At 65.5% G+C, this 23,780-nt stretch overlaps 2 protein-coding genes and 1 non-coding gene across 5 annotated transcripts; 1 reads left to right on the plus strand and 2 right to left on the minus strand.

Annotated features, from left to right (window-relative positions):
* The first annotated feature begins 225 nt into the window (after positions 1 to 225).
* On the plus strand, positions 226 to 16,724 carry LOC138835332 (tyrosine-protein phosphatase non-receptor type 6). Of its 3 annotated transcripts, none has more exons than XM_070033919.1 (16): positions 226 to 309; positions 6,089 to 6,211; positions 7,327 to 7,521; positions 10,634 to 10,823; positions 10,915 to 11,031; positions 11,283 to 11,396; positions 11,480 to 11,576; positions 12,230 to 12,309; positions 12,497 to 12,646; positions 13,305 to 13,436; positions 13,520 to 13,674; positions 14,329 to 14,396; positions 14,491 to 14,642; positions 14,746 to 14,837; positions 16,241 to 16,384; positions 16,546 to 16,724. In XM_070033919.1, the coding sequence occupies exons 1-15, from the start codon at positions 296 to 298 to the stop codon at positions 16,353 to 16,355; spliced, it is 1,794 nt and encodes a 597-aa protein (XP_069890020.1). In that variant the 5' UTR covers positions 226 to 295; the 3' UTR covers positions 16,356 to 16,384; positions 16,546 to 16,724. The 3 variants fall into 3 exon arrangements, with proteins under 3 accessions (XP_069890020.1, XP_069890019.1, XP_069890021.1); XM_070033918.1 differs by lacking the exon at positions 226 to 309 and adding an exon at positions 4,300 to 4,370; XM_070033920.1 differs by lacking the exon at positions 226 to 309 and adding an exon at positions 5,829 to 5,977.
* A 4,107-nt stretch (positions 16,725 to 20,831) lies between these two features.
* LOC138835334 (prohibitin-2) lies at positions 20,832 to 23,677 on the minus strand. Its single transcript, XM_070033922.1, has 8 exons — positions 23,414 to 23,677; positions 23,243 to 23,327; positions 22,999 to 23,078; positions 22,336 to 22,520; positions 21,988 to 22,117; positions 21,800 to 21,903; positions 21,330 to 21,407; positions 20,832 to 20,937 (listed from the first exon to the last, which is right to left on the minus strand). Exons 1-8 carry the CDS (start codon positions 23,538 to 23,540, stop codon positions 20,857 to 20,859), a joined length of 870 nt encoding a protein of 289 aa, XP_069890023.1. The 5' UTR covers positions 23,541 to 23,677; the 3' UTR covers positions 20,832 to 20,856.
* LOC138835363 (small nucleolar RNA U89) lies at positions 21,486 to 21,753 on the minus strand. Its single transcript, XR_011374566.1, has one exon. It is a non-coding gene; the product is annotated as a small nucleolar RNA U89 (small nucleolar RNA).
* Positions 23,678 to 23,780: the final 103 nt, after the last annotated feature.

A 23,780-nucleotide genomic window follows, 5' to 3' on the forward strand; every position in this document is an offset into this window, starting at 1 on the left:
GGGCCGGCTCCTCCCGGGACCCCGGCGCCGCCTCCGCCCTCCGGGGCTCCTTGGCCTTGGCTCCGTGGCCGGCTCCGGAGCGGCCGTGCCCTCCGCCCTCCGCCCTCCGCCCTCCGCCCCCTCCTCCCCCGGGCTTCCGGGACGCGGCCTCCCCGGGCCGGCCGCTCCCAGGCCAGGTGCGGCGGCGGCCCCGCCCCTCCCGGCGGGGGGGGGTGGAGGGGGCGGCGGCCCCGCCCGGCCGAGCCCTGCGCCGCCGAGCTCCTGCCCCGCCGCCGCCGCCGCCGCCGGCCTGGAGATGCTGTCCCGCGGGTGAGTCGGCGCCGCGCCCCGCCCCGGCCCCGCGCGGGACCCCGCGCCCCGCACCCCGCACCGCACCCGCGCGGGACCCCGCACCCCGCACCCCGCACCCCGCACCCCGCTCCCCGCACCGCACCCGCGGGGCCCCTCACGCCGCCCCGCCCCGGCCCGCCCCGAACCCCGGGGACGGCCGCGCCTTTCCAGCCGGTCCACCTGTGAGGACGGGGGACACCTGTGAGGACGGGGGACACCTGTGAGGACGGGGGACACCTGTGAGGACGGGGGACACCTGTGAGGACGGGGGGGACACCTGTGAGGACGGGGGACACCTGTGAGGACGGGGGGGACACCTGTGAGGACGGGGGACACCTGTGAGGACGGGGGACACCTGTGAGGACGGGGGGAGACACCTGTGAGGACGGGGGGGGACACCTGTGAGGGGGGGACACCTGTGAGGACGGGGGACACCTGTGAGGGGGGGACACCTGTGAGGACGGGGGACACCTGTGAGGACGGGGGGGACACCTGTGAGGACGGGGGGGACACCTGTGAGGATGGGGGGGGACACCTGTGAGGACGGGGGACACCTGTGAGGACGGGGGACACCTGTGAGGATGGGGGGGACACCTGTGAGGATGGGGGGGACACCTGTGAGGGGGGGACACCTGTGAGGACGGGGGACACCTGTGAGGATGGGGGGGGACACCTGTGAGGACGGGGGGGACACCTGTGAGGACAGGGACACCTGTGAGGACGGGGGGGGACACCTGTGAGGACGGGGGGACACCTGTGAGGACGGGGACACCTGTGAGGACGGGGGACACCTGTGAGGACGGGGGGGACACCTGTGAGGACGGGGGACACCTGTGAGGGGGGGGACACCTGTGAGGACGGGGGGACACCTGTGAGGACGGGGGGGACACCTGTGAGGATGGGGGGGGACACCTGTGAGGACGGGGGGACACCTGTGAGGACGGTGGGGGACACCTGTGAGGACGGGGGGGGGACACCTGTGAGGACGGGGGGGACACCTGTGGGGGGGGACACCTGTGAGGGGGGGACACCTGTGAGGGGGGGACACCTGTGAGGGGGGTGTCCAGGTCCACCTGTGAGGGGGCGCCCCTCCCCCTGCAGGGACACCCCTCACATGGGCCCGTCTGCCTCGTCACCCCGGGATTGGGTGTCTGCCTGTGGTCCCCGCTCTGCGGGCGGGACCCCGCGTCCAGACACCCCGGCTGCAGAGCGAGACCCCACCTCAGGTGAAATAAAAACGGAAACCAGCCGGGCGTCGTGGCTCCCGCCCGCCACCCCAGCTGCTCAGGAGGCCGAGATCGGAGGATCGCGGTTCAAAGCCAGCCCGGGCAGGAAAGTCTGTGAGACTCTGATCTCCAGTCAACCACCAGGAAACCGGAAGTGGCGCTGTGGCTCAAGTGGTAGAGCGCTAGCCTGGAGCTGAAGAGCTGAGGGACAGCGCCCAGGCCCTGAGCTCAAGCCCCACGACCGACAAAAGTAAAGCCAGCACAAAACTGGCTGTATAATGTAAAACTTACACTGAAGTCCTCCCTCCCCCTCTGCCCCCTCCCTCCCATCTGTCTTTTTTCTTCCCATCTGTGTGTGTGCGCGTGTGTGCGCCTCATGACTTGATCTCAGGACCTGGGCGCTGTCTCTGAACTGTGTGGCTGCAGACTGGCGCTCTACCACTGGAGCCACAGCTCTCCTTCTGGCTTTTTGCTGGTCATTAGAGATAAGGGCCTCACAGGCTTTCCTGCCCGGCCTGGCCTTGCACTGTGATCCTCAGCTCTCAGTCTCCTGAGTGGCTGGGATGACGAGGCTTTTGTTTTGTTGTGGAGATGGAGATCTCGGGGTGTGCAGCCAGGCTTTACCTCCTGTACCCCAACCACACGCCCGAGTCGGCCTCCCAGTGACCCGCCAATCACCTCCAGGGGCCTCTCCTTTGTGCTACTGAAGTGTGAAGCCGTAGCCTTGAGGCTGGGAGCGTGGCTCAGTGGTAGAGTGCTCCCAGCAAGCACGGGGCCTGGGTTCGATTCCTCCCACACACACACTGAGGCTATTTATAGCCTCGTTAGCTAACATTCTGCCCTGGAGTCCTTCCTCTGGCCATTTTCGCTGGAGGCTGTGGTTTCCACACACAGGCTCGTGCTCGGCCTGAGGGGAGGCCAGCCTCAGACTCCCAGCCTCCACCTCGGCCTCCTTAGCAGCACGGATTCCAGGCTTGCTCCATCATGCCTAACTTGTGAGTTAAGATGCAGGTCTCACCAAACTTTTGTTTTGTTTTGTTTTCTCCTGTTCTGGGGCTTGAACTCAGGGCCTGGGTGCTGTCCCTCAGCTCTTCAGCTCCAGGTTGGCACTCTACCACGTGAGCCACACCTCCATTTCGGGCTTTTTCTGCATATGTGGTCCTGAGGAATTAAACCTAGGGCCTCATGCATGCTAGGTGAGCACTGTACCACGGAGCCACCTGCCCAGCCCACTAATTGTTGTTGTTTGCCTGAGCTGGCCTTTAATTATAATTCTTGGCCTCCACTTCCTGAGTCATTGAGATTTCAGAAATGCACTACCATGCCTGGTTACATAACAGGGGTGTGTGTGTGTGTGTGTGTGTGTGTGTGTGTGTGTGTGTGTGTGTGTGTGTGTGTGTGTGTGTGTGTGTGTGTGTGTGTGTGTGTACAGGTCCTAGGGCTTGAACTCAAGCCCTGGGTGCTACCCCTGAGCTGCTTTTTGTTGTTGTTGGTTGTAGGGCTTGAACTCAGGGCCTGGGCTCTGTTCCTTAGCTCCAGGCTGGTGCTCTACCACTTGAGCAACAGCGCCACTTCCGGTTTTCTGGTGGTTGATTAGAGATCAGAGGCTCATGGACTTTCCTGCCCAGGCTGGCTTTGAACCGCGATCCTCAGATCTCAGCCTCCTGAGGAGCTGGGATGGCAGGCCCATTGGCACCCACCTCCCTGAACTTCTTTTGCTCAAGGCTGGTGCTCTACCACTTGAGCCATACCACCACTTCAGGTTTTGTCATGGTTCACTGGAGATGAGAGTCTCTCAGGGCTGGGCAGGTGGCTCAGTGGTAGAGCGCTCTCCTAGCATGCATGAAGCTCTGGGTTCGATTCCTCAGTACCACAGACACAGAAAAAGCCAGAAGTGGCGCTGTGGCTCAAGTGGTAGAGCACCAGCCTTGAACAAGCAGAAGCTTCAAGCCTCAGAACAAAAATAAATACATAAATGAGGGAAGAAAGGAAGGATGGAAGGAGGGATGACTGAGGGAAGGAAAGCACTTGTAGCTCACGCCTGTAATCTGTAATTCTAGCTACTCAAGAGTCTGAAGTCTGGAGGAAAGGGGTTTGAGGCCAGCCTTGACAGAACAGTCCATGAGACTTGATGCAAAATAGCCAGCAAAAAGCCTGGCAGGAGGCATGGCTCAAGTGGTGGAGCACCAGCTGAGCGAGCAAGCAAGTTGAGCCAGCAAGTCCTGAGGAAGAGGAGGGGGAGGGTGGGGGGATGGGCTGGCAGTGTGTGCCAGTGCTCAGCCAGATCCAACTTGGCATGGTTTATTTGCCGCTGGGAGCCGGTGGAGCCTGTGCATTCTTAGCTGGGTTTGCGTCTGTCCTGACTGTCGGGGGCTCATGTCACTTGGCTGGCTCAGCGGCTCAGGGCTGTGCTTAGTTCCTGCCAGGAGCACTGACCGCTGGCGCTGTGCGTGTGGTCAGGATCACGCGTTTGTGTTGGGGTTTGCCTCTCACCGAGTATGCGTGTGCGTGGACAGGTGCTGGGCTGTGCGTACACAAATCCAGGGGTGTGTGTGTGTGTGTGTGTGTGTGTGTGTGTGAACTCAGGGCCTGGGTGCTGTTCCTGAACTTTTTCCCCTTCAAGGATGGTGCTCTACCACGTGAACCACAGCCTCACCTGTGGGTTTTGAGTGGTTCACTGGAGATCAGAGTCTCACCTTTCCTGCCCAGGCTGGCCTCCACCCGCGATCCTCAGATCTTGGCCTCCTGAGCGGCTGGGATGACAGGCGTGCGCTCGGTGCCTGGCTTCACTGGATCTTTTTCAGTAGCAGGCAGGTTAGGCTGGGCAGGCTGGGGGGCGGGAGAGGGGCACAGTGGGCGGAGCCAAGTTTGCATATGGCCAGGGCAGAGTTCAAATGTCCAACTGGAGGTTTAGCCAAATTTGGGCCTGTGGGAAATAAATCAGGCAAATTTAGGGGGCGCATGTAAGAGGAGAAAGCGAGAGAGAAAAAAACAAACCAACAGTGACAACTGTGTGTGTGTGTGTGTGTGTGCGCGCGCGTGCGCGCACCAGTATTGGGGCTTGAACTCAGGGCCTGGGTGCTGTCCCTCAGCTCTTCAGCTCCAGGCTTAGGGCTCTACCACTTGAGCCACAGTGCCACTTCCGGTTTTCTGGTGGTTCATGGGAGATCAGAGTCTCATGGACTTTCCTGCCCAGGCTGGCCTTGAACCGCGATCCTCAGATCTCAGCCTCCCGAGTCGCTGGGATGGCAGCCACCAGTGTCCCTGCAGACCTTCTTTTTGTTGTCAGTACCAGGGCTTGAACTCAGGGCCTCGTGTTTACTAAGCAGACTCTGTCGTTTGCGTCACGGGCCCCGTCCCTTTCTGCTTTGACTGTTTGGGGGGCAGGGCCTTGTGTGTTTGCTAAGATTGGCCTGGACTTTGACTCTCCCACCTCTGCGTCCCAAGTAACAGGGACGTCAGGTGCGCTCTACACACCCGGCTCATTGGTTGAGATGGGGTCTCTGTCATGTTTTGTTCAAGGTTGACCTCAAACCATTGGTACTGCTGCCCTCTCCTTGCAGAGTCCTGGGATTTCAGACAGGAGCCACGCAGGCAGTGAAAACAAAGCTTTTGTGTCCTGGCTCTGGTGCTCACGCCTGGCATCCCAGCTCCTCAGGAGGCTGAGATCTGAGGATTGCAGTTGGAGGCCAGCCTGGGCAGGAAAGTCCATGAGGCTCTGATCTCCAGGGACCCACCAGAAAGCCGGAAGTGGCGCTGTGGCTCAAGGGGTAGAGCGCCAGCCTGGAGTGGAAAAGCTAAGAGACAGCGCCCAGGCCCTGAGTTCAAGCTCCAGGACTGGCGCGCGCGCGCGCACACACACACGCACACACACACACGCACACACGCACACTGCGTCTACCACGAGGAACAAGGCCGTGAATGTCTGTCATTGTCGCTGTCATTGGCTGGTGAAGCAGCGGCTGGTGCAGGGCAGAGCTTGGAACCCCGATCCTCCCGTCTCGGCCTCCCCAGTAGCCGGGATTACAGGCGTGAGCTGCTGGACGCGTTCAGTGGCGGGGGCGGGGGACCCCTATTTCTGGGGTAACCTGCCCCCCACCCCTCTCCCTGTGTGGGGCTCCAGAGCTTTCTGATGGCGGCCCCTCCCCCACCCCTGCCACACTTCTGGTTTGGGGCCCAGAAAACAGAAGTGAGGGCTGAGTTCCCCCGGGGGTGAGCCGCCCCTTCCTGTCCCCGCCCTGCCGGCCGCCCCTGGCAGCCCCACAAGTGGAAGTCTGGCCCCGAGCCCTGGGGTGCTGGCTGGGTTGTGGGGTGCTCGCTGGGCTGGTCAGGGGGGTCCCCGGCCGCAGCTTTCCCTCCTGCGTGTGCTGCGCCCCCTCTTTTGCTGTGTGTCTTTCCCCCAGGGAGCCCAGGATGGTGAGGTAAGGGTAGAGGGGACCCTGCCCACCCCCCCAGGAAGGAGGCCCGGCATCTTGGGGGTCCCCTCCCGGGGGGTCCGATCTGAGATTCACCCCGGCCTCTGCCCTTTGCAGGTGGTTTCACCGCGACCTCGGCGGGCTGGAGGCCGAGGCCCTACTCAAAAGTCGGGGTGTCAATGGGAGTTTCCTCGCGCGGCCCAGCCGCAAAAACCAGGGTGACTTCTCCCTCTCGGTGAGGTAGGTCTTCTGCTGCGCACGCCTGTAATCCCCGCTACGCTGGAGGGTGATGAGCCGGCCTGGGGGGGGGACTCATCTCCAATGACCCAGCAGCAAAAAGCCAGAAGTGGGGGTGATGTTTATGTCATGGAGCGCCAGCCTGGAGGGGAAAGGCGGAGGGGCAGTGAGTGCCCAGGCCAGGATCAAATCCCAGGACTGACACAAATTACAATGAAAAGTAGCCGGGCGCCGGTGCTCCCGCCGGCCATCCAGCTCCTCAGGAGGCTGAGACCTGAGGATCGCCGTTCAAAGCCAGCCCGGGCAGGAAAGTCCCTGAGACTCTGATCTCCCATGAACCACCAGAAAACCCGAAGTGGCGCTGTGGCTCAAGGGGTAGAGCGCCAGCCTTGAGTGAAAGGGCTCAGGGACAGCGCCCAGGCCCAGAGTTCAAGTTCCTTGACCTACCAAAAAAAAAAATAAGTACTGGTGGCTGGGTCCTGATGTCCTGGGTGCTGGTGGCTCAGTCCTCTGTCCTGGGTGCTGGTGGCTGGGTCCTGATGTCCTGGGTGCTGGTGGCTGGGTCCTGATGTCCTGGGTGCTGGTGGCTCAGTCCTCTGTCCTGGGTGCTAGTGGCTGGGTCCTGATGTCCTGGGTGCTGGAGACTGGGTCCTGATGTCCTGGGTGCTGGTGGCTGGGTCCTGATGGCTCAGTCCTCTGTCCTGGGTGCTAGTGGCTGGGTCCTGATGTCCTGGGTGCTGGAGACTGGGTCCTGATGTCCTGGGTGCTGGTGGCTGGGTCCTGATGTCCTGGGTGCTGGTGGCTCAGTCCTCTGTCCTGGGTGCTAGTGGCTGGGTCCTGATGTCCTGGGTGCTGGTGGCTCAGTCCTCTGTCCTGGGTGCTAGTGGCTGGGTCCTGATGACCTGGGTGCTGGTGGCTGGGTCCGGATGTCCTGGGTGCTGGTAGCTTGGTCTTCTGTCCTGGGTGCTGGTGGCTTGGTCTTCTGCCCTGGGTGCTGGTGGCTGAGTCCTCTCTCCTGGGTGCTGGTGTCTCAGTCCTCTGTCCTGCGGCCTCCTTCCCCCGTGCCCTGCCTGCCTGCTCGCGCCAGGCCCCGCGCCCACCCCGCTCCCGGCCCGCAGGGTGGACGACCAGGTGACGCACATCCGCATCCAGAACTCGGGGGACTTCTACGACCTGTACGGCGGGGAGAAGTTCGCCACGCTCGCCGAGCTCGTGGAGTTCTACACGCAGCAGCAGGGCGTCCTGCAGGACCGCGACGGCACCGTCATCCACCTCAAGTACCCGCTCAACTGCTCCGACCCCACCAGCGAGCGGTGCGTGCGGGCGGGCACCCGTACCCCCTCCTCCCTGCCCTCCTCCCCCTCCTCCCTGCCCTCCTCCCCCTCCTCCCTGCCCTCCTCCCCCTCCTCCCCCTCCTCCCTTCCCTCCTCCCCCTCCTCCCTTCCCTCCTCCCTCTCCTGCCTGCCCTCCTCCCTGCCCTCCTCCTCCCCCTCCTCTCTCCTCCTGTCCCTCCTCCCCCTCCTCCCTGCCCTCCTCCCCCTCCTCCCCTCCTCCCTTTCCTCCTCCCCCTGCTCCCCCTCCTCCCTGCCCTCCTCCCCCTCCTCCCCTCCTCCCTTTCCTCCTGTCCCTCCTCCCCCTCCTCCCTGCCCTCCTCCCCCTCCTCCCCTCCTCCCTTTCCTCCTCCCCCTGCTCCCCCTCCTCCCTGCCCTCCTCCCCCTCCTCCCCTCCTCCCTTTCCTCCTCCCCCTCCTCCCTGTCCTCCTCCCCCTCCTCCCTGCCCTTCTCTCCCTCCTCCCTGCTCTCCTCCCCCTCCTCCCTGCCCTTCTCTCCCTCCTCCCTGCTCTCCTCCCCCTCCTCCCCCTCCTCCCTCCTCCCGTCCCTCCTCCCTCTTCCTTCTTCCCTGTCCTCCTCCCCCTCCTCCCTCCTCCCGTCCTTCCTCCCTCTTCCCTCCTCCCTGTCCTCCTCCCCCTCCTCCCTCTTTCCTCTTCCCTCTCCTCCCTCCTCCCTTCCCTCCTCCTTTCCCCTCTTCCCTCCTCCCTCTGCTCCCCCCCTCTTCTCCCTTTCCTCCCTCCCTCCTTTCCTTCTTTCTCCCTTCGCTCTGTGGCCGCAGGGCCTCCTACACACCAGGCCCGCGTGGGTCTAGCACTGAGTGACCCCGAGCACTGTTTTGTGGGCGCATGTCAGTGCTGTGGCTTGCACTCAGGGCCGGGCTGCGTCTCGGAGCGTTTCCCCCCACGGCTGGCGCTCTACCCCTTGGGCCACAGCGCCACTGTCGGCTTTTTTCTGTGTCTGTGGTAGTGAGGATTCGAACCCAGGGCTTCCTGCGTGCTAGGCGAGCGCTCCACCCCCGAGCCGCTGCCCAGCCCTGCATTTTTGCCTTTTTGAGATTCATGCCCCTTAATTTGCCTCAATAGTTTTGTTCTGGTCACTGCCGGGAAACTGAGGAAAAAGGCTTCGTGTCTGTGCCTCCTTTCTGGAGACTTCTCTTCCGGTAGTGAAGCCAAGAATGGTGTGTGTGGGGGGGAATCTCTCCCTGTTACCCTTCTAGAACTTTCTTCTCCCCTTCTGCCTGCAGCAGCCAGGTTTGCATGTATACAGTCCCAGATAATCAGGAGGCTGAGGGAGGAGAATCACAGGTTCTAGGCCAGCCCGGGCTTCGTGAGGCCATGGCGGGGGCCGTGGCCATTCTCAGACCCTCGTACCTCCCCCGCCCGCCGGGCGCTGTGCCGCACGCCTGTAATCCCTGCTACTCAGGACGCTGAGATCTGACGCCCAAGGTTCCGAGCCGGTGCAGGGAGGAAAGTCCATGAGACTCTGACCTCCAGTGAGTGAACCAGCTCGAAGCGGAGCTTGTGGTTCAAGTGGTCAAGCACCAGCCTCCTCCAGCCAGGAAAAAGCTCAGGGACCGCCGGGCTCAGGCCCTGAGTTCGAGACTCAGGATGGAGACCCTCCCCAAACAAACAAACGAACAGACAAAAGCAAACCCACAGGTGCTCTAAGGGATTCTTAGAATCCTGGCCTCACCTAGAGACCTGGGAGAGGGGGAGGCACGGGGGGAGGGGGGAGGGGGCCCCCCAAACCCCTCTTCTCAGGATTTGCATCTGTCCCTGGACAGTAGGGAAGCTGAGCTTGCTGCCTGTGGTCAGCCTCGAATTTGCATGGAGATTTCCTCCCCGCGCAGCCCTCAAAACCCCCACACCGGTGTCCTGGGGGCCCAGACCCGGTCCTTAGAATGGGTGGGAGAGGGCCAGGCTCTGGTGCACACGCCTGTAATCCCGGCCGTGAGTTCAAGCCCCAGGATGGACACAAAGGGCTCAGAGTGGTCCTGGGGCCCTCCCCGTGGGGAGGGAGGCCAGCCCCCCCCATCCCTGCGGTTGGAAAATGTCCCCCCTCTTTGTCCTGAGCTGGGGAAACCTAACTTCTCGCTCCCCGGGAGCGCTGTGTGGGTTTTTCCACCACGTGGTTTCCTGTGGGGGTGTCGCTTCCTCCTGAGGAGGGCCGTCACGGCTCAGTGTAAGGGGGGGCGCAGGCCTCCGGCTTCTGCTTTCCGCCCGGCACCCCCCAAAAAGAGTCCCCTGAAGCCTTTTGAACCCGGGGGGGGGTCTTCCCAGCAGTGACTTCACCCTGGCCCTTGAAGTTGGGGTGACGGGGTGGGGGGCCCTGGGGGGGAAGGTCTCCCCATCACCCCCCCCCGTCCCCCGCCTCGGGTTCTTCTGCTTCTCTGTTGTGTCTGCCTTGCCCTGGCCTGGGCCTGTACGGTATACAGGCGCTGCCCAGCTCTGCTCTGCACACAGGCTGGCGTTGGCCACGCTGGGTTTGGATCTACAGGCAAATTCTACTTAGGGCTTTTTAAAATGTTTTTGTCGGTCGTGGGGCTTGAACTCGGGGCCTGGGCGCTGTCCCTCAGCTCTTCAGCTCCAGGCTGGCGCTCTACCGCTTGAGCCACGGCGCCACCTTTGCCTTTTGGATGGTTTGTTGGAGATCAGAGTCTCACCGACTTTCCTGCCCGGGCTGGCCTGGAACCACGATCCTCCGATCTCAGCCTCCTGAGTGGCTGGGATGCCAGGCGGGGCCATGGCACTCGGCCTTTCTGTGGGGGTGAGGGGGGTTCATTGGAGCTGACGGTCCAACTTTCCTGCTCGGGCTTGGCTTTGAACCAAAGGCCTAGCACCAGGGTGCAAGGCTTCTCACCCGTCTTCCTCTTTTCTGAGAGCTGGGATTCTCCCGCCTCAGCTTCCCGATGATCGGCTTGGATTACAGGCGTGCGTGACAGTACTTGGCTCTTTCCCCCACCGCTCAGTATTTGGGCGGAGCAGGGATGTCCCTACCTACGGGGCCTGCGGGCCGCTCGCCCGGCCCCTGCGCACCCCGGGGGCCATCGAGAGGCCCCGTGGCCGGGTCCTCACCCCCCACGCCGCCCCCCCAGGTGGTACCATGGCCACCTGTCTGGAGCGCAGGCCGAGGTGCTGCTGCAGGCCAAAGGCGAGCCCTGGACGTTCCTGGTGAGGGAGAGCCTGAGCCAGCCCGGCGACTTCGTGCTGTCCGTGCTCAGCGACCAGCCCAAGGCCGGCCCCGCGTCCCCGATCAGGGTCACGCACATCAAGATCATGTGTCAGGTACCGGGGTGGGGGCGGGGCGGAGGCCGCGGGAGGGAGGATCGCGGCCGGAGGCCCAGGCCTCACAGCACCCGCCCTGGGCCTCCGCCAGGGAGGACGCTACACCGTGGGCGGCGCGGAGACCTTCGACAGCCTGGCGGACCTGGTGGAGCACTTCAAGAAGGTGGGCATCGAGGAAGCCTCTGGAGCCTTCGTGTACCTGCGCCAGGTGAGAAGCCCCGCCCCCGCCCGCCCACCCTCCCTCCCCCCCCCCCAGCCTGGGCGCTGTCCCAAGGCTGGCGCTCCACCCGGTTGGCTGGTGGTTCATGGCAGATCGGAGCCTCGACAGACTTTCCGGCCTTGCGTCCCGAGCCTCCAGATCTGAGCCTCCAGACCTCGGCCTCCTGAGTAGCGGGGATGACAGGCGGGCGCCCCGGTGCCCGGCCCGGTGGCTGATATCCGGGCCCTGTCCCTCCCCAGCCTTACTATGCCACGCGGGTGAACGCAGCGGACATCGAGAACCGCGTGCTGGAGCTGAACAAAAAGCAGGAGTCGGAGGAGACGGCCAAGGCCGGCTTCTGGGAGGAGTTCGAGGTAGACGGCAGGCGGGGCCACCGGGGGGCGTCATCGGCAGCGCCTTCGCCAGGGCTTGGCCTCACCCGCCCCTCTCCCGCTAGAGTCTGCAGAAGCAGGAGGTGAAGAACTTGCACCAGAGACTGGAGGGCCAACGGCCGGAAAATAAGAGCAAGAATCGCTACAAGAACATTCTCCCCTGTGAGTCCTGCGCCCCCACCCCATCCCTGGCACCTTCCGGCCACCCCAGCCCCACCGTCTCCTCCCACATCAGCCGGGCACCGGTGCGCACACCTGTAGTCCCAGCTCCTCAGGGAGGCTGAGATGTGAGGATCGCAGTTGGAAGCCAGCCTGGGGCATCCAAGAGACCCGAGCAAGAAGCAGCTGCGAGTGGCACCGGCCCGGGGGAAAAGCTCAGGCCACAGCAGCCAGGCCCCGAGTTCAAATCTCTATAACGGGCTCCCAAACAATTAAACTGCCCTAAGAGCTTTCCTACTACCAAGAAGCAAAGGGACCCCGTTCCTCCCCACCTTCCGCCCTCCCTGAGCCTTTTGATTTTGTGCCAGTTCTCGGGACTCGAACCCAGGGCCTGGGCACTGTGCTTTAGCCCCTTTTTTTTTTTGCTCAAGGCTGGCGCTCTACCACTTGAGCCACAGCGCCACGTGCAGTTTTTTTGCTGGCTCATTAGAGATCAGAGTCTCACAGACTTTCCTGCGGGGGCTGGCTTTGAACCGTGATCCTCAGATCTCAGCCTCCTGAGTGGCTGGGATGGCAGCCGTGCGCTCCAAGCCCCGGCCCTCAGCGTGTGGAGGGTGGCCGGCCCGTCTCACGTCTGCCTTCTCGCCCCCGGCCAGTCGACCACAGCCGCGTGATCCTGCAGGGGCGGGACAGCAGCGTCCCAGGCTCGGATTACATCAACGCCAACTACGTGAAGGTGGGTGTGTGTGGCCAGAGCCTAGTTGTGGGGGGTGGCCTGGAGGCTCCCTATGGTGCGGGGGGACCCCAGGTCCACAGGCTTCCCCCCCTTTCCCCTGCCCTGGCATGTCTAGGGAGCTGTGGGAGGGAGGTGCTGTATCCGGAGGTTCACAGTCCGGGGCGCGTGCTGCTGTGATCTCACTTAGAACCAGCTGCTGGGCCCGGACGAGAACGGGAAGACGTACATCGCCAGCCAGGGCTGCCTGGAGGCCACGGTGAACGACTTCTGGCAGATGATCTGGCAGGAGAACACGCGCGTCATCGTCATGACCACGCGGGAGGTGGAGAAAGGCCGGGTAGGGAGAGCACGCATGCGCATGTGGGGTGTGTGTGTGTGTGTGTGTGTGTGTGTGCGCGCGCGCATGGGGAGATGTCTGCGCATGCACGCACGCACGTGCAAAAGCCCAGTGCCTCCTGGGAAATTGAGGCCTACCACACACTTTGACTTCCTGTCGGTCATGGGGCTTGAACTCAGGGCCTGGGCGCTGTCCCTCAGCTCTGCAGCTCAGGGCTGGCGCTCTACCCCTTGAGCCACAGCGCCACTGCCGGCTTTTTCTGTGTCTGTGGTGCTGAGGAATCGAACCCAGGGCCTTATTCATGCGAGGCGAGCACTCTACCACTGAGCCACCCACCCAGCCTCGGTCTTCTGCACTTTGTAATTTCTTTGTGTGCTGCTCTGGGGACTTGAACTCAGGACCGGGGTACCCTCCCTGTTTTCTTTTTCACTCAGGGCTGGTGCTCTACCACTTGAGCCACAGCGCCATTCTGGCTTTTTGCTCGTTCACTGGAGATCAGAGTCTCCCAGAGACTTTCCCACCCAGGCTGGCCTTGACCCACGATCCTCCGCTCTCAGCCTCCGCAGTGGCTGGGAGGCTGGGGCTCGTGGGGCTGGCGTGTGTGTTTCAGGGCATCGATTTGGCCTTTGTGCCTCAGTGGTACCACTTCCCCTTGCAGAACAAGTGCGTCCCCTACTGGCCGGAGGCGGGCACGCAGCGCGTCTACGGCCTCTACTCGGTGGCCAACTGCGGGGAGCAGGACACGGCGGAGTACAAGCTGCGGACGCTGCAGGTGTCACCGCTGGACAATGTGAGCCCCAGGCCCCGCCTCTTCCGGTCGGCAGCAGGGCGGCTGCTGGGGCCAGACGCATTGCCTTGCACTCTTGCTTTCAGGGGAAGCTGGTGCGGGAGATCTGGCACTATCAGTACCTGAGCTGGCCTGACCACGGCGTGCCCAGCGAGCCCGGGGGCGTCCTGAGCTTCCTGGACCAGATCAACCAGCGGCAGGAGAGCCTGCCCCACGCGGGGCCCGTCATCGTTCACTGCAGGTGACCCTCCTACAACCTCCCCACGGGCCGGTGCCGCTGCTGACGCCTGTAATCCCGGCCGCTCAGGAGGCTGAGATCTGAGGATCGCAGTTCAAAGCCAGCCCGGGCAGGAAAGTCCGGGAGACTCTTATCTCCAAGGAACCACCAGAAAACCGGACGTACAGCCATGGCTCAAGGGGTAGAGCGCCCGCCTTGAGCTGAAGAGCTGAGGGGCAGCGCCCAGGCCCTGAGTTCAAGCCCCAGGACTGACACAAAAGAAAAACAAAACAAGCTGAAACTAAGCGCCGGTGCAGCGTTGAGCTGCGAGGATCTGGGAAGAAAAGTCGATGAGAATTTTTTCTTTGCTTTGCCAGTCCTGGGCCTGAACTCTGGGCCTGGGCGCTGTCCCTGAGCTTTTGCGCCACTTCCAGCTTTTTGCTGGCTCATTGGAGATCAGAGTCTCAGACTTTCCTGCCCGGGCTGGCTTTGAACCGCGATCCTCAGACCTCAGCCTCCCGAGTGGCCGGGATGACAGGCAGGGGCGATGGTGCCCAGCCTGGGCGTCTCCGATTCCGTGCGCGGCGCGGGGGCTCCATCCTGGCCTGGCAGGGCCCCCGGGGAGGGTGGGGGTGCGGCCCGCCCTCTGATGAGGGGCGGGGCTTCCTCTGCATGCAGCGCTGGCATTGGCCGAACTGGCACGATCATCGTCATCGACATGCTGATGGAGAGCATCACCACCAAGGGTGAGGCTGGGGGGAGGGAAGGGGGGAGGGAGGGGGGAGGGCCCACGGCCTGGGCCTGAGCTCCCCCCTCCCCCACCCGCCCGCCTCCCCCCAGGGCTGGACTGTGACATCGACATCCAGAAGACCATTCAGATGGTGCGCGCGCAGCGCTCGGGCATGGTGCAGACCGAGGCCCAGTACAAGTTCATCTACGTGGCCATCGCGCAGTTCATCGACACCACCAAGAAGAAGCTGGAGGTGATCCAGGTGCGCAGACGTGGGTGCCCGGTGGGGCTCGGGGCAGGGCCGGGCCCCCCCCCCTTGCCGGTCCCCCCTGTTATCCCCCCACTTTCCCTCCAACCGCACACAGTCCCGCAAAGGCCTGGAGTCGGAATATGGGAACATCACCTACCCGCCCGCCATGAAAAGCGCCCACACCAAGGCCTCGCGCACCTCCTCCAGGTGAGCCCCCCCTTCCCCTCCCTGCTCCCCCACCTCGCCAGCCTGGCCCTGCCCTTAGGACCGGAGCCCTGATTTCAGGTGGGCAGATGTGGGTTCAAGTTCAAGCTCAGTTCTGTGGCAGTGTGTTTTCAGGCACGTCCTGGGGCTCGAACTGAGGACCTGGGCGCCGTCCCTGAGCTCTTCTGCTCAAGGCTGGTGCTCTGCCACTGAGCCACGCCTCCACTTCCAGCTTTTTGTTGGTTGATCGGAGAGAAGTCTCATAGACGAGCAGCGCTGTGGCTTAAGTGGTCGAGCGCCAGCCTTGGGCAAAAGAAGCTCAGAGACGGCGCCCAGGCCCTGAGTTCAAGCCCTAGGACTGGCAAAAGAAAGTCTCACAGAAGCCGGTGCTGTGGCTCACGCCTGTAATCCCCGCTGCTCAGATTGCAGTCCAGAGCCAGCCCAGGCAGGAAAGTCCATGAGACTCTTACCTCCCATGGAGCTGTGGCTCAAGTGGCAGAGCGCTCGCCTTGAGCTGAAGAGCTGAGGGACAGCGCCCAGGCCCTGAGTTCAAGGCCCACAACAGACAGAAGAAAACAGGAAAAACAAGAAGAATCCTCTTCTTCACGCTGGTTGGAAAGTGACTGAAGGAGAAATTGGCTCAGACCCAAGTGCACAGATACAAAACGGGGGGAGGCCAGGTGCTTAGCGCCCAGTTCATTCACAGGCGCTGTTACAAGATCTGTTTTTCAGCCCAGCCCAGTGGCTCCCGCCTGGCATCCCAGCCACTCAGGAGGCTGAGATCTGAGGATCGTGGTTCAAAGCCAGCCCGGGCAGGAAAGTCCGTGAGACTCTGATCTCCCTTGAACCACCAGAAAACCAGACGTGGCGTTGTGGTTCAGGTGGTAGAGCGCCAGCCTTGAGCTGAAGAGCTGAGGGACAGCGCCCAGGCCCTGAGTTCCAGACCCAGGACCACAAAACAAATAAATAAGCAAAAAAAAGGGTAAAAAACAGAAACAGCAAGGAGAAGTTGAGGTATGGCTTCAGTGATTGAATGTCCGCCTTCAGTAAGCAAGGGGGCAAGGCCCTGAGTTCAAACCTCAGTCCAGCACACGCATGCGCACACACACGCACACACACACACACACACTGCGTTTTTTTAGTTGCCTGTTTTATTGTTTGGTCAGTTGTGGGGCTTGAACTCGGGGCCTGAGCTCTTTTTGCTCAAGGCCGGCGCTCTACCATGTTGAGCCACAGCGCCACGTCTGGTTTTCTGGTGGCTCATGGGAGACAGGAGTCTGGCGGACTTTCCTGCCCGGCTGGCCTTGCATTGCGATCCTCCGGCCTCAGCCTCCTGAGTCGCTGGGACGACAGGCGTGCGCCACGGCGCCCGGCTTCCCATGGCTCTTACCACCCGCCTCCCGCAGACACAGGGAAGATGTGTACGAGAACCTGGACCGGAAGACGAAGAAGGAGGAGAAAATGAAGAAGCAGCGGTCGGCCGACAAGGAGAAGAGCAAGGGGTCTCTCAAGAGGAAGTGAGCGGCGCGCACTTCCTGTGGCCACCCGCGGTACTGATCCGTCTCCGCCATCTCCTCCCTGGCTGCCCCCTCGCTGCTGGGCTGGGTGTGGGGGGGAGATGCAGGAAGGGCTCAGACTTTCCCCAGCCTTCCAGAATGTTCTGGAAGCCCCTCTCCAGGTTCCAGACCCCCCCCTTCTTTTCTCTCCACAGCCCCCAGGCCCGTTCCCCGTCAGCCCTGAAGAGGCCCAAGCCGGAAGCTGGGGACCCTCTGCCTATCCTATTGTAATTTAAATCACTGTGCCCCCCAAATTTGTACATAGAGCTCACCAAGGCCCCAGGCAGGGCCCCCCCTCTTCTTGTAAATAAAGACCCCTGTGTGGCCCCTTGAACTGGCTCTGCGTTGTCCCCAGTGAATGTGGAAGAAAGGGAAGGAGGGAGGGAGGAGGGGGGGAGGAGGGGGGGAGGAGGGAGGGCGGGGAGGCTGGGGTCCCCTGTGTGGCCACAATCAAGCTCACAAGCCGGCTGGGCGCCCGTGGCTCCCGCCTGTCATCCCAGCGACTCAGGAGGCTGAGATCTGAGGATCGCGGTTCAAAGCCAGCCCGGGCAGGAAAGGCCGTGACTCTGATCTCCAGGGAGCAGCTCAGGGCACAGTGCTCAGCAACCAAGGAATGAATGAATGAACGAATGAATGAATGAACCAACAACTCATGAGTAGACAGACCTGGTTCCAGTGCAGCTTTGCATAGGCAAAGGATGGCAAAATCCCTCAACCAAACAGCCTGCCTCCCCCTCCCCCTCCCCCCCTCCCTCCCTGCCTCCCCCTCCCCCTGCCTCCCCCTCCCCCCTCCCTGCCTCCCCCTCCCCTCCCCCTCCCTCCCTGCCTCCCCCTCCCCCTCCCTGCCTCCCCCCTCCCCCCCTCCCTGCCTCCCCCCTCCCCCTCCCTCCCTGCCTCCCCCCTCCCCCCTCCCTCCCTGCCTCCCCCCTCCCCCTCCCTCCCTCCCCCTCCCCCCTCCCTGCCTCCCCCTCCCCCTCCCCCTCGCCTTCCCCTCCCTCCCCCCCTCCCCCTCCCCCTCCCCCTCCCTCTCCCCCTTCTGGCCAAACCTAGGACCTCGTGAATGCTGGCCATCCCTCCACTGCCCCCAGGTGCATCTCCAGCCCCATTCCCTCTCTCTGCCTCTTGGCTCATGCCTGGCGCTCCACCACTTGAGCCACGCCCCCACCTTGGCTTTGTGCTGGTTCCCTGGAGGTGCCAGTCGCTGCTTTGATCTGGGATCCTCAGCCGTTGGCCTCCCGGGGCAGCTGCGACCCAGCGCCCGGCCTCGCGCTCCCGCCCGTAACCCAGGCCTTCCGGCCGGGGCGCCCGCACCGTCCCCGGGTGCACCGCACACCCGCGGCTCCCTCTGAGATCGAGGACCAGCTTCAGAGGAGGCCGAGGAAGGCCGCAGCGCGAGGGGCCCCCTCTCCCCAACTCCGGGCTGAGGGGGTCAGGGAGCCCCGACTCAAAACGACGGGCGCCGTCCCTCAGCGCTTCTGCTCGAGGCGGGCGCTCCGCCACTGCGCCCCTCACATATACATATTATAATACATATATTTGGATGTAAAACACTAGTGTTTGTTGGGGTCCTGGGGGCCTGGAGGGGGGGATCTGGGAGGAAGTACCCCCTCCGCCACCCCCCCACAGTGCCCGGCTGCGGGGGGCAGCGCAAAGGGCAGGGGCGGCGGCGCTGTGCGGCTGTGCAACGCAATCGCTCCTGGGGGGGGATCGGAGGGGGGATCGGAGGGGGGGATCGGAGGGGGGGATCGGAGGGGGGGATCGGAGGGGGGGATCGGAGGGGGGATCGGAGGGGGGGATCGGAGGGGGGGATCGGAGGGGGGGATCGGAGGGGGGATCGGAGGGGGGGACCAGACGGGGGACAGCTGTCCAACCTCTCCCATCCTGTGCGACCCCTGTGTGACCCCTGTGTGACCCGTGCGCGGGCCTCGGCTGGGTCGCGTCAGGCCTGAGTCTGGGAGGCTGTGGCTGCCCCGGGCGGCCGGTCAGGCAGGGGTTAACCCCCCACCCCGCACCTGCGGGTGGGCGGGGCCAGGCGCAGCCCGGGGAGGGGGGAGGGGAGCGCAGGCAGCGGGCGCTGTGCGGGGTCACCCCGTGCAGGTGAGGGGGGCGCTGTGGGGGGTCAGGCGGGGACAGGGGTGCTCGGGATGGGGGCCGATCCCCGCCGAGGCGCGGGGGGGGGGGAACCCCGCAGCGTTCGAGTGCGCGTGGCCTCCTGTAATACTGCGGGGTAACGATGGAGGCCCCGCCCCGGCCCCCGGCGCTAACACTGTCTGGTGACGGTGGCCCCCGGGGCGCCCCGGCAAGGCCCCCCCCCCCCGGCCCGGGGCGTCTGCGTCCGGGTCGCGGGCGCTGAGCGGGGTGCGCGCATGCGCGGGCGCCCACGTGGGCCCCGTCCACCTGGAACTCAGCCCCGCCCCCGGAGCCGCCGCGGCGCCTCGGGGTGAGGCTGGCCTCGGACCGCGGGGCTCGGCCCCCGGCCTCCGGCGGGACTGGGACGACGGGGCGCCCGGGGTCCGGAGCCCCCGCAGGCGCGGCCTCGTGGGGTGAGGGCGGGGTCCGGCCCCCGCCCGGGGCAGCCAGCGCTTCTCCCGGCCTCAGCTGACCGGGCCGGAGCGCCCGCCCGGAGACCCGGCCCCCCGGAGGCTGAAGGTGGAGGTCGGAGCCGCGGGTTTCCAGGGAATCAGCGCGGAGCGGGAAGTGGGGGCCCCGGCCCCGCCCCTCGGCCTCCCCGGCCCCGCCCCCAGCCCCGTCTCTCCCCCGCCCCGCCCCCTCAGCCTCCCCGGCCCTGCCTCTCCCCCGCCCCCTGCCCCCTCAGCCTCCCCGGCCCCGCCCCTCAGCCTCCCCGGCCCCGCCCCTTCAGCCTCCCCGGCCCCGCCCCCAGCCCCGTCTCTCCCCCGCCCCGCCCCCTCAGCCTCCCCGGCCCTGCCTCTCCCCCGCCCCCTGCCCCCTCAGCCTCCCCGGCCCCGCCCCTCGGCCTCCCCGGCCCCGCCCCTTCAGCCTCCCCGGCCCCGCCCTCTGCTGCCAGCCGCTGGGGATCCCCGCGCGCATGCGCGCCGCCCGCCCCGGGAGAGCCCGCGCAGGCGCAGCAGATCGGACTCGCGTCGGTACAGTAATAAAAGTTTATTGGGAATGGCTGCGCGGCGCTGCGCTCCTCCCTCCGCGCCGGCGGCGCCGCCTCCTCACTTCTTGCCCCGGATGAGGCTGTCGCTGCGGGAGAGACAGACGCGGCTGCGGCCGGGGGCGTGGGGGGACCCGGGTGGGGGGGCGAGGGATGTGGGGGGACCCGGGTGGGGGGGTGAGGGATGTGGGGGGACCCGGGTGGGGGGTCGGGGGACCCCGGGTGGGGGGGCGAGGGATGTGGGGGGACCCGGGTGGGGGGGTGAGGGATGTGGGGGGACCCGGGTGGGGGGGGGGTGAGGGATGTGGGGGGACCCCGGGTGGGGGGGGGTGAGGGATGTGGGGGGACCCCGGGTGGGGGGGTGAGGGATGTGGGGGGCCCCGGGTGAGGGGTCGGGGGACCCCGGGTGGGGCGGGTGAGGGATGTGGGGGGACCCGGGTGGGGGGGTGAGGGATGTGGGGGGACCCCGGGTGGGGCGGGTGAGGGATGTGGGGGGACCCGGGTGGGGGGGCGAGGGATGTGGGGGGACCCCGGGTGGGGCGGGTGAGGGATGTGGGGGGACCCCGGGTGGGGGGGTGAGGGATGTGGGGGGACCCCGGGTGAGGGATGTGGGGGGACCCCGGGTGGGGCGGGTGAGGGATGTGGGGGGACCCGGGTGGGGGGGTGGGGGATGTGGGGGGACCCTGGGTGGGGGGTGGGGGATGTGGGGGGACCCCGGGTGGGGGGTGGGGGATGTGGGGGGACCCCGGGTGGGGGGTGGGGGATGTGGGGGGACCCGGGTGGGGGGGGGATGTGGGGGGACCCTGGGTGGGGGGTCGGGGGACCCCGGCACCGGCCGGTGTGCACCTACCTGCCCCTGGGGACGGCGGATGGCGAGGAGGGAACATGGAAGAGAAAAGAGAGGGGTGACCCCGCGGCGGGCGCCCCAAAGCTGGCCCTGCCCCCCCACCGGCCTCCCGCCCGCCGCCCGGGAGGCTGAGATCGGAGGATCGGGGTTCGAGGCCAGCCCGGGCAGGAAAGTCCGTGAGACTCTGATCTCCCGTGAGCCACCAGAAAACCAGACGTGGTGCCGTGGCTCAGGCGGTAGAGCGCCAGCCTGGAGCTGAAGAGCTGAGGGACAGCGCCCAGGCCCCGAGTTCAAGCCCCTTGCCCCCCCACCCCAAGATCAATGCTGGGGGCTGCAAGACAGAAACTGTGAGCCAACCCTCCCCCCTCCCCAGCAAGAACAGCCTTGAACCCAGGCCCCACACTATTAACGGCCTGGCCTCGGGCTGGGATCGCAGGCGTCTGCGCCCGCACCACCCCTGGGTAACACTGGCTGGGGCACAGGCCGGGGCGCGCGGGCGTCTCACCGAGTGAAGCTTTCGTCCTGTAAGTTCAGCACGAGGTTGTCTGCGGTGAGGAAGATCCGGTTCTGCGACGTGGCGATCTAGACAGAGGGCGGGCGGGACAGGGGGCGCAGGGCTGGGGTGAGGGGTCACTGGGGCACCCCAGGCCGGGCGGGGGGCGGCCAGGAGCGGCGGGGCACTGGGGCTCACGCCCATCACCCCAGCTCCTCGGGAGGCTGAGATCTGGGGAAATCACGGTTCAAAGCCAGTTGTGGGGCAGGAAAGCCCGCGAGACTCTATCTCCAATGAACCAGTCAAAAGCCGGGAGTGGAGCATGGTTCAAGTAGTAGAGCACCAACCATGAGCAAGCAGGCGCCTGGTCCCAGAGTACACACAGGTACACACAAACCCCAAAACCCAGACCCCCAGAGCTGCGGGTGGCTCGGACTGGCCGCAGACCAGCGCACAGAAAGCGAATCTCCGGATGGCTCACCGTCTTGGAGATGTTCTGGGCGGCTCTGATCTTACGTAGCTTGATGTAGCCCGGATTCTTGCTCAGGGCTTCTCCGAGGTGAGGCTGCGGTTAAGGTCCACGCCGGCCGGGCTGCGGTGGGGGGATGGGGGGCGGCTCCCCCCCCCCCCCCCGGGCTGTCAGATCCACGCGTGCGCTCACGGCCTGTGCCCGCCCCGTCTCAGCCTCCCTCTGTGGGCCTCCCCGCAGGCCGCTGCCAGCATCTGGGGTGACAGCGGAGAGGCCGGGGGAGGCCCGGGCTGCTGTGGATCGGGCCTTAGGGTGTGTGTGTGGGGGGCCCACGCCTCAGGACCCCCTCCGAGATTCCCGATCGCCCCCCCACCCCAGACTACGAGCTGAGGGGCGCAGGGCACAGAGTCGCATTCGCCTTGGCCTCATCAGCCAGCCCTGTGGGAGGGCGGAGGGAGGGCGGGCCCGGCGCGGAAGGATATCATCTTGGCGGCTTCGGCCTCGCCCTCGGCCTGCACGATCTTCTGCCTCTGCTCCTGCTTGGCTTTCTCCACCAGGAACTGGGCGCGCTGGGCTTCCTGCTGGGCTGTGGGGAGGGGGGTGGAGGGAGGGTCAGGGGGGATCACAGCCCCCCCACAGCCGCTGACCGCTGCAGCCCCCACTCACTCACCCACTTGCTTGGCCTCCACGGCGGCGGTGTACTCGCGGCTGAAGCTCAGCTCCGTGATGGCCACGTCGTCCAGGATGAGGCTGAAGTCCTTGGCGCGCTCGGTGAGCTCGCGGCGGATCAGCAGGGACACCTGGGGGGATTGGGCGGGACTGGAGAACTGGAAGGAAGGCGGGGAGACCCGTGACCTCGGGAACCACGGAGCTGGCTCATGGGAGATCAGAGGCTGGCCTCGAACTGCGATCCTCAGCTCTCAGCCTCCAGAGTAGCTGGGATGACAGGCGGGAACGGCCAGGCCCGCAGCACTGGAGAGGAAACCAGAGGCTCAGACAGCCGGCGACGGGGTCAGACCTGGGCGCGCTGGGTGATGAGCTGGGAGGCGTTGAACTTGGCCACCACGCTCTTGAGCACCTCGTTGACGATGGACGGCAGCACGCGCTCCTCGTAGTCCAGCCCGAGGCGCTGGTACATGCTGGGCAGCTCCTGGGCGTTGGGCCTGGACAGCACCCGCAGGGAGATGTTCACCATCTGCAGGTCTGAGCAAGAGTCCAGGTCAAGATCGAGCTGCCGGTGTGCGCATGCGCACCAGTCCTGGGGCCTGAACTCAGGGCCTGGGCGCCGGCGCTCAGCTCTTTTTGCCCAAGGCGGGCGCTCTACCACTTGAGCCACAGCTCACTGGAAATAAAAGGGTCTCATCGACTGTGCTGTCCGGGCTGGCTTTGAACTGGGATCCTCAGATCTCAGCCTCCTGAGTCGCTGGGGGGACAGGCGGGAGCCACCCGCCCTGATTTCCAAGTATGGCGCCCAGGGGAAGGTAGTGGAGAATGGGGTGCGGGTTTCTCCTGGACAAGGTCGGATGGGCAGATCCACAAATCAGACCCGAGAAGTTGTGATCGAGGACCAAGGGAACGCGAGGGACCCCGGCAGTAACTCCCCTAGTACTCTGCAGGTCGGGGCCACAGCGCCTGAACCCCCAGGCCGGCGGACGGAGCCCCGCGGCGGGGGCTCACTTACCTTTGGAGCCCGTGGGTGAGGAGATCTTCCGGGGCCGGGCTCGGATGTCATAGATAATGGGGTACTGGAACCAGGGGATCCTGGGGGACAGGACGGGGTCAGGGGTCAGGGGCGCTTCCCCGCCCGCAGGCCCGGCCCGGCCCCCCCCACGGGGCGATCGCTGGTTCCCCCCGCCCCGCCCCCTTCAGTCCAAAATCCAGCCGCCGGCGGGCGGGGTGAAAGGTCGGGGCCGCGCCGCCATTACCTGAAGTGCAGGCCCTCGGCCAGGATGGTGTCCTGCTGCACGCCGCCGATGCGGTTGAAGAAGATGGCTCTGTGGCCGCCTTCCACTGCGGGGATCGGGGGGGGGGACAGGGTCAGGGGTCAGGGGTCGGGGGTCGCGGGCGGCCCCCGGCCCCGATCGCGGCCCGCTTACCGGTGAACACCGACTCGCGCACGCCGTAGGCCACGGCGCCGGCCCCCAGCAGCAGCTTGAGCGCCGTGCCCATGCCCCGCGGCCCGGCGGGCAGCCGCCCCGCCAGGTCCTTCAGGTTCTGAGCCATCGGCGCCGATCGCGGGCGACGCGGCGCCCGCCCGCCCCGACCGCGCTCCGCCTCGCCGAGGAGCACGAGCGCGCGGCGCACGCACGAGGGTCCCGGCCCCGGGGCGCTCGCGGCAGGAAGGGCACCGGAAGTGTGCGCCCGCCTCAACCGTCCCCGCCCGCCCGCTCTCCGAGCCGAACTTCGCGCACCGGAAGCTCGGCGGCGGAAGTCCCGCCCCCGCCCGCCGCTCGCGACGCCGCG

The sequence above is a fragment of the Dipodomys merriami genome, unplaced genomic scaffold, assembly GCF_024711535.1.
Source record: "Dipodomys merriami isolate MVZ:Mamm:240054 unplaced genomic scaffold, mDipMer1.0.p SCAF_233, whole genome shotgun sequence".
Classification (NCBI taxonomy): Eukaryota; Metazoa; Chordata; class Mammalia; order Rodentia; family Heteromyidae; genus Dipodomys; species Dipodomys merriami.

Excerpts from the sequence above, each read along its gene's own strand:
- LOC138835332 (XM_070033918.1), top strand. The coding sequence starts at position 4,315 with ATGACAGGCGTGCGCTCGGTGCCTGGCTTCACTGGATCTTTTTCAGTA. Across the intron at positions 6,212-7,326 it reads GACTTCTCCCTCTCGGTGAG|GGTGGACGACCAGGTGACGC; the intron begins GTAGGTCTTCTG and ends CCCGGCCCGCAG. Across the intron at positions 13,437-13,519 it reads AGGTGTCACCGCTGGACAAT|GGGAAGCTGGTGCGGGAGAT; the intron begins GTGAGCCCCAGG and ends TCTTGCTTTCAG.
- LOC138835334 (XM_070033922.1), bottom strand. The coding sequence starts at position 23,540 with ATGGCTCAGAACCTGAAGGACCTGGCGGGGCGGCTGCCCGCCGGGCCG. Across the intron at positions 22,118-22,335 it reads TCATCACCCAGCGCGCCCAG|GTGTCCCTGCTGATCCGCCG; the intron begins GTCTGACCCCGT and ends CAATCCCCCCAG. Across the intron at positions 21,408-21,799 it reads AGGCCGAAGCCGCCAAGATG|CTCGGAGAAGCCCTGAGCAA; the intron begins ATATCCTTCCGC and ends CCGCAGCCTCAC.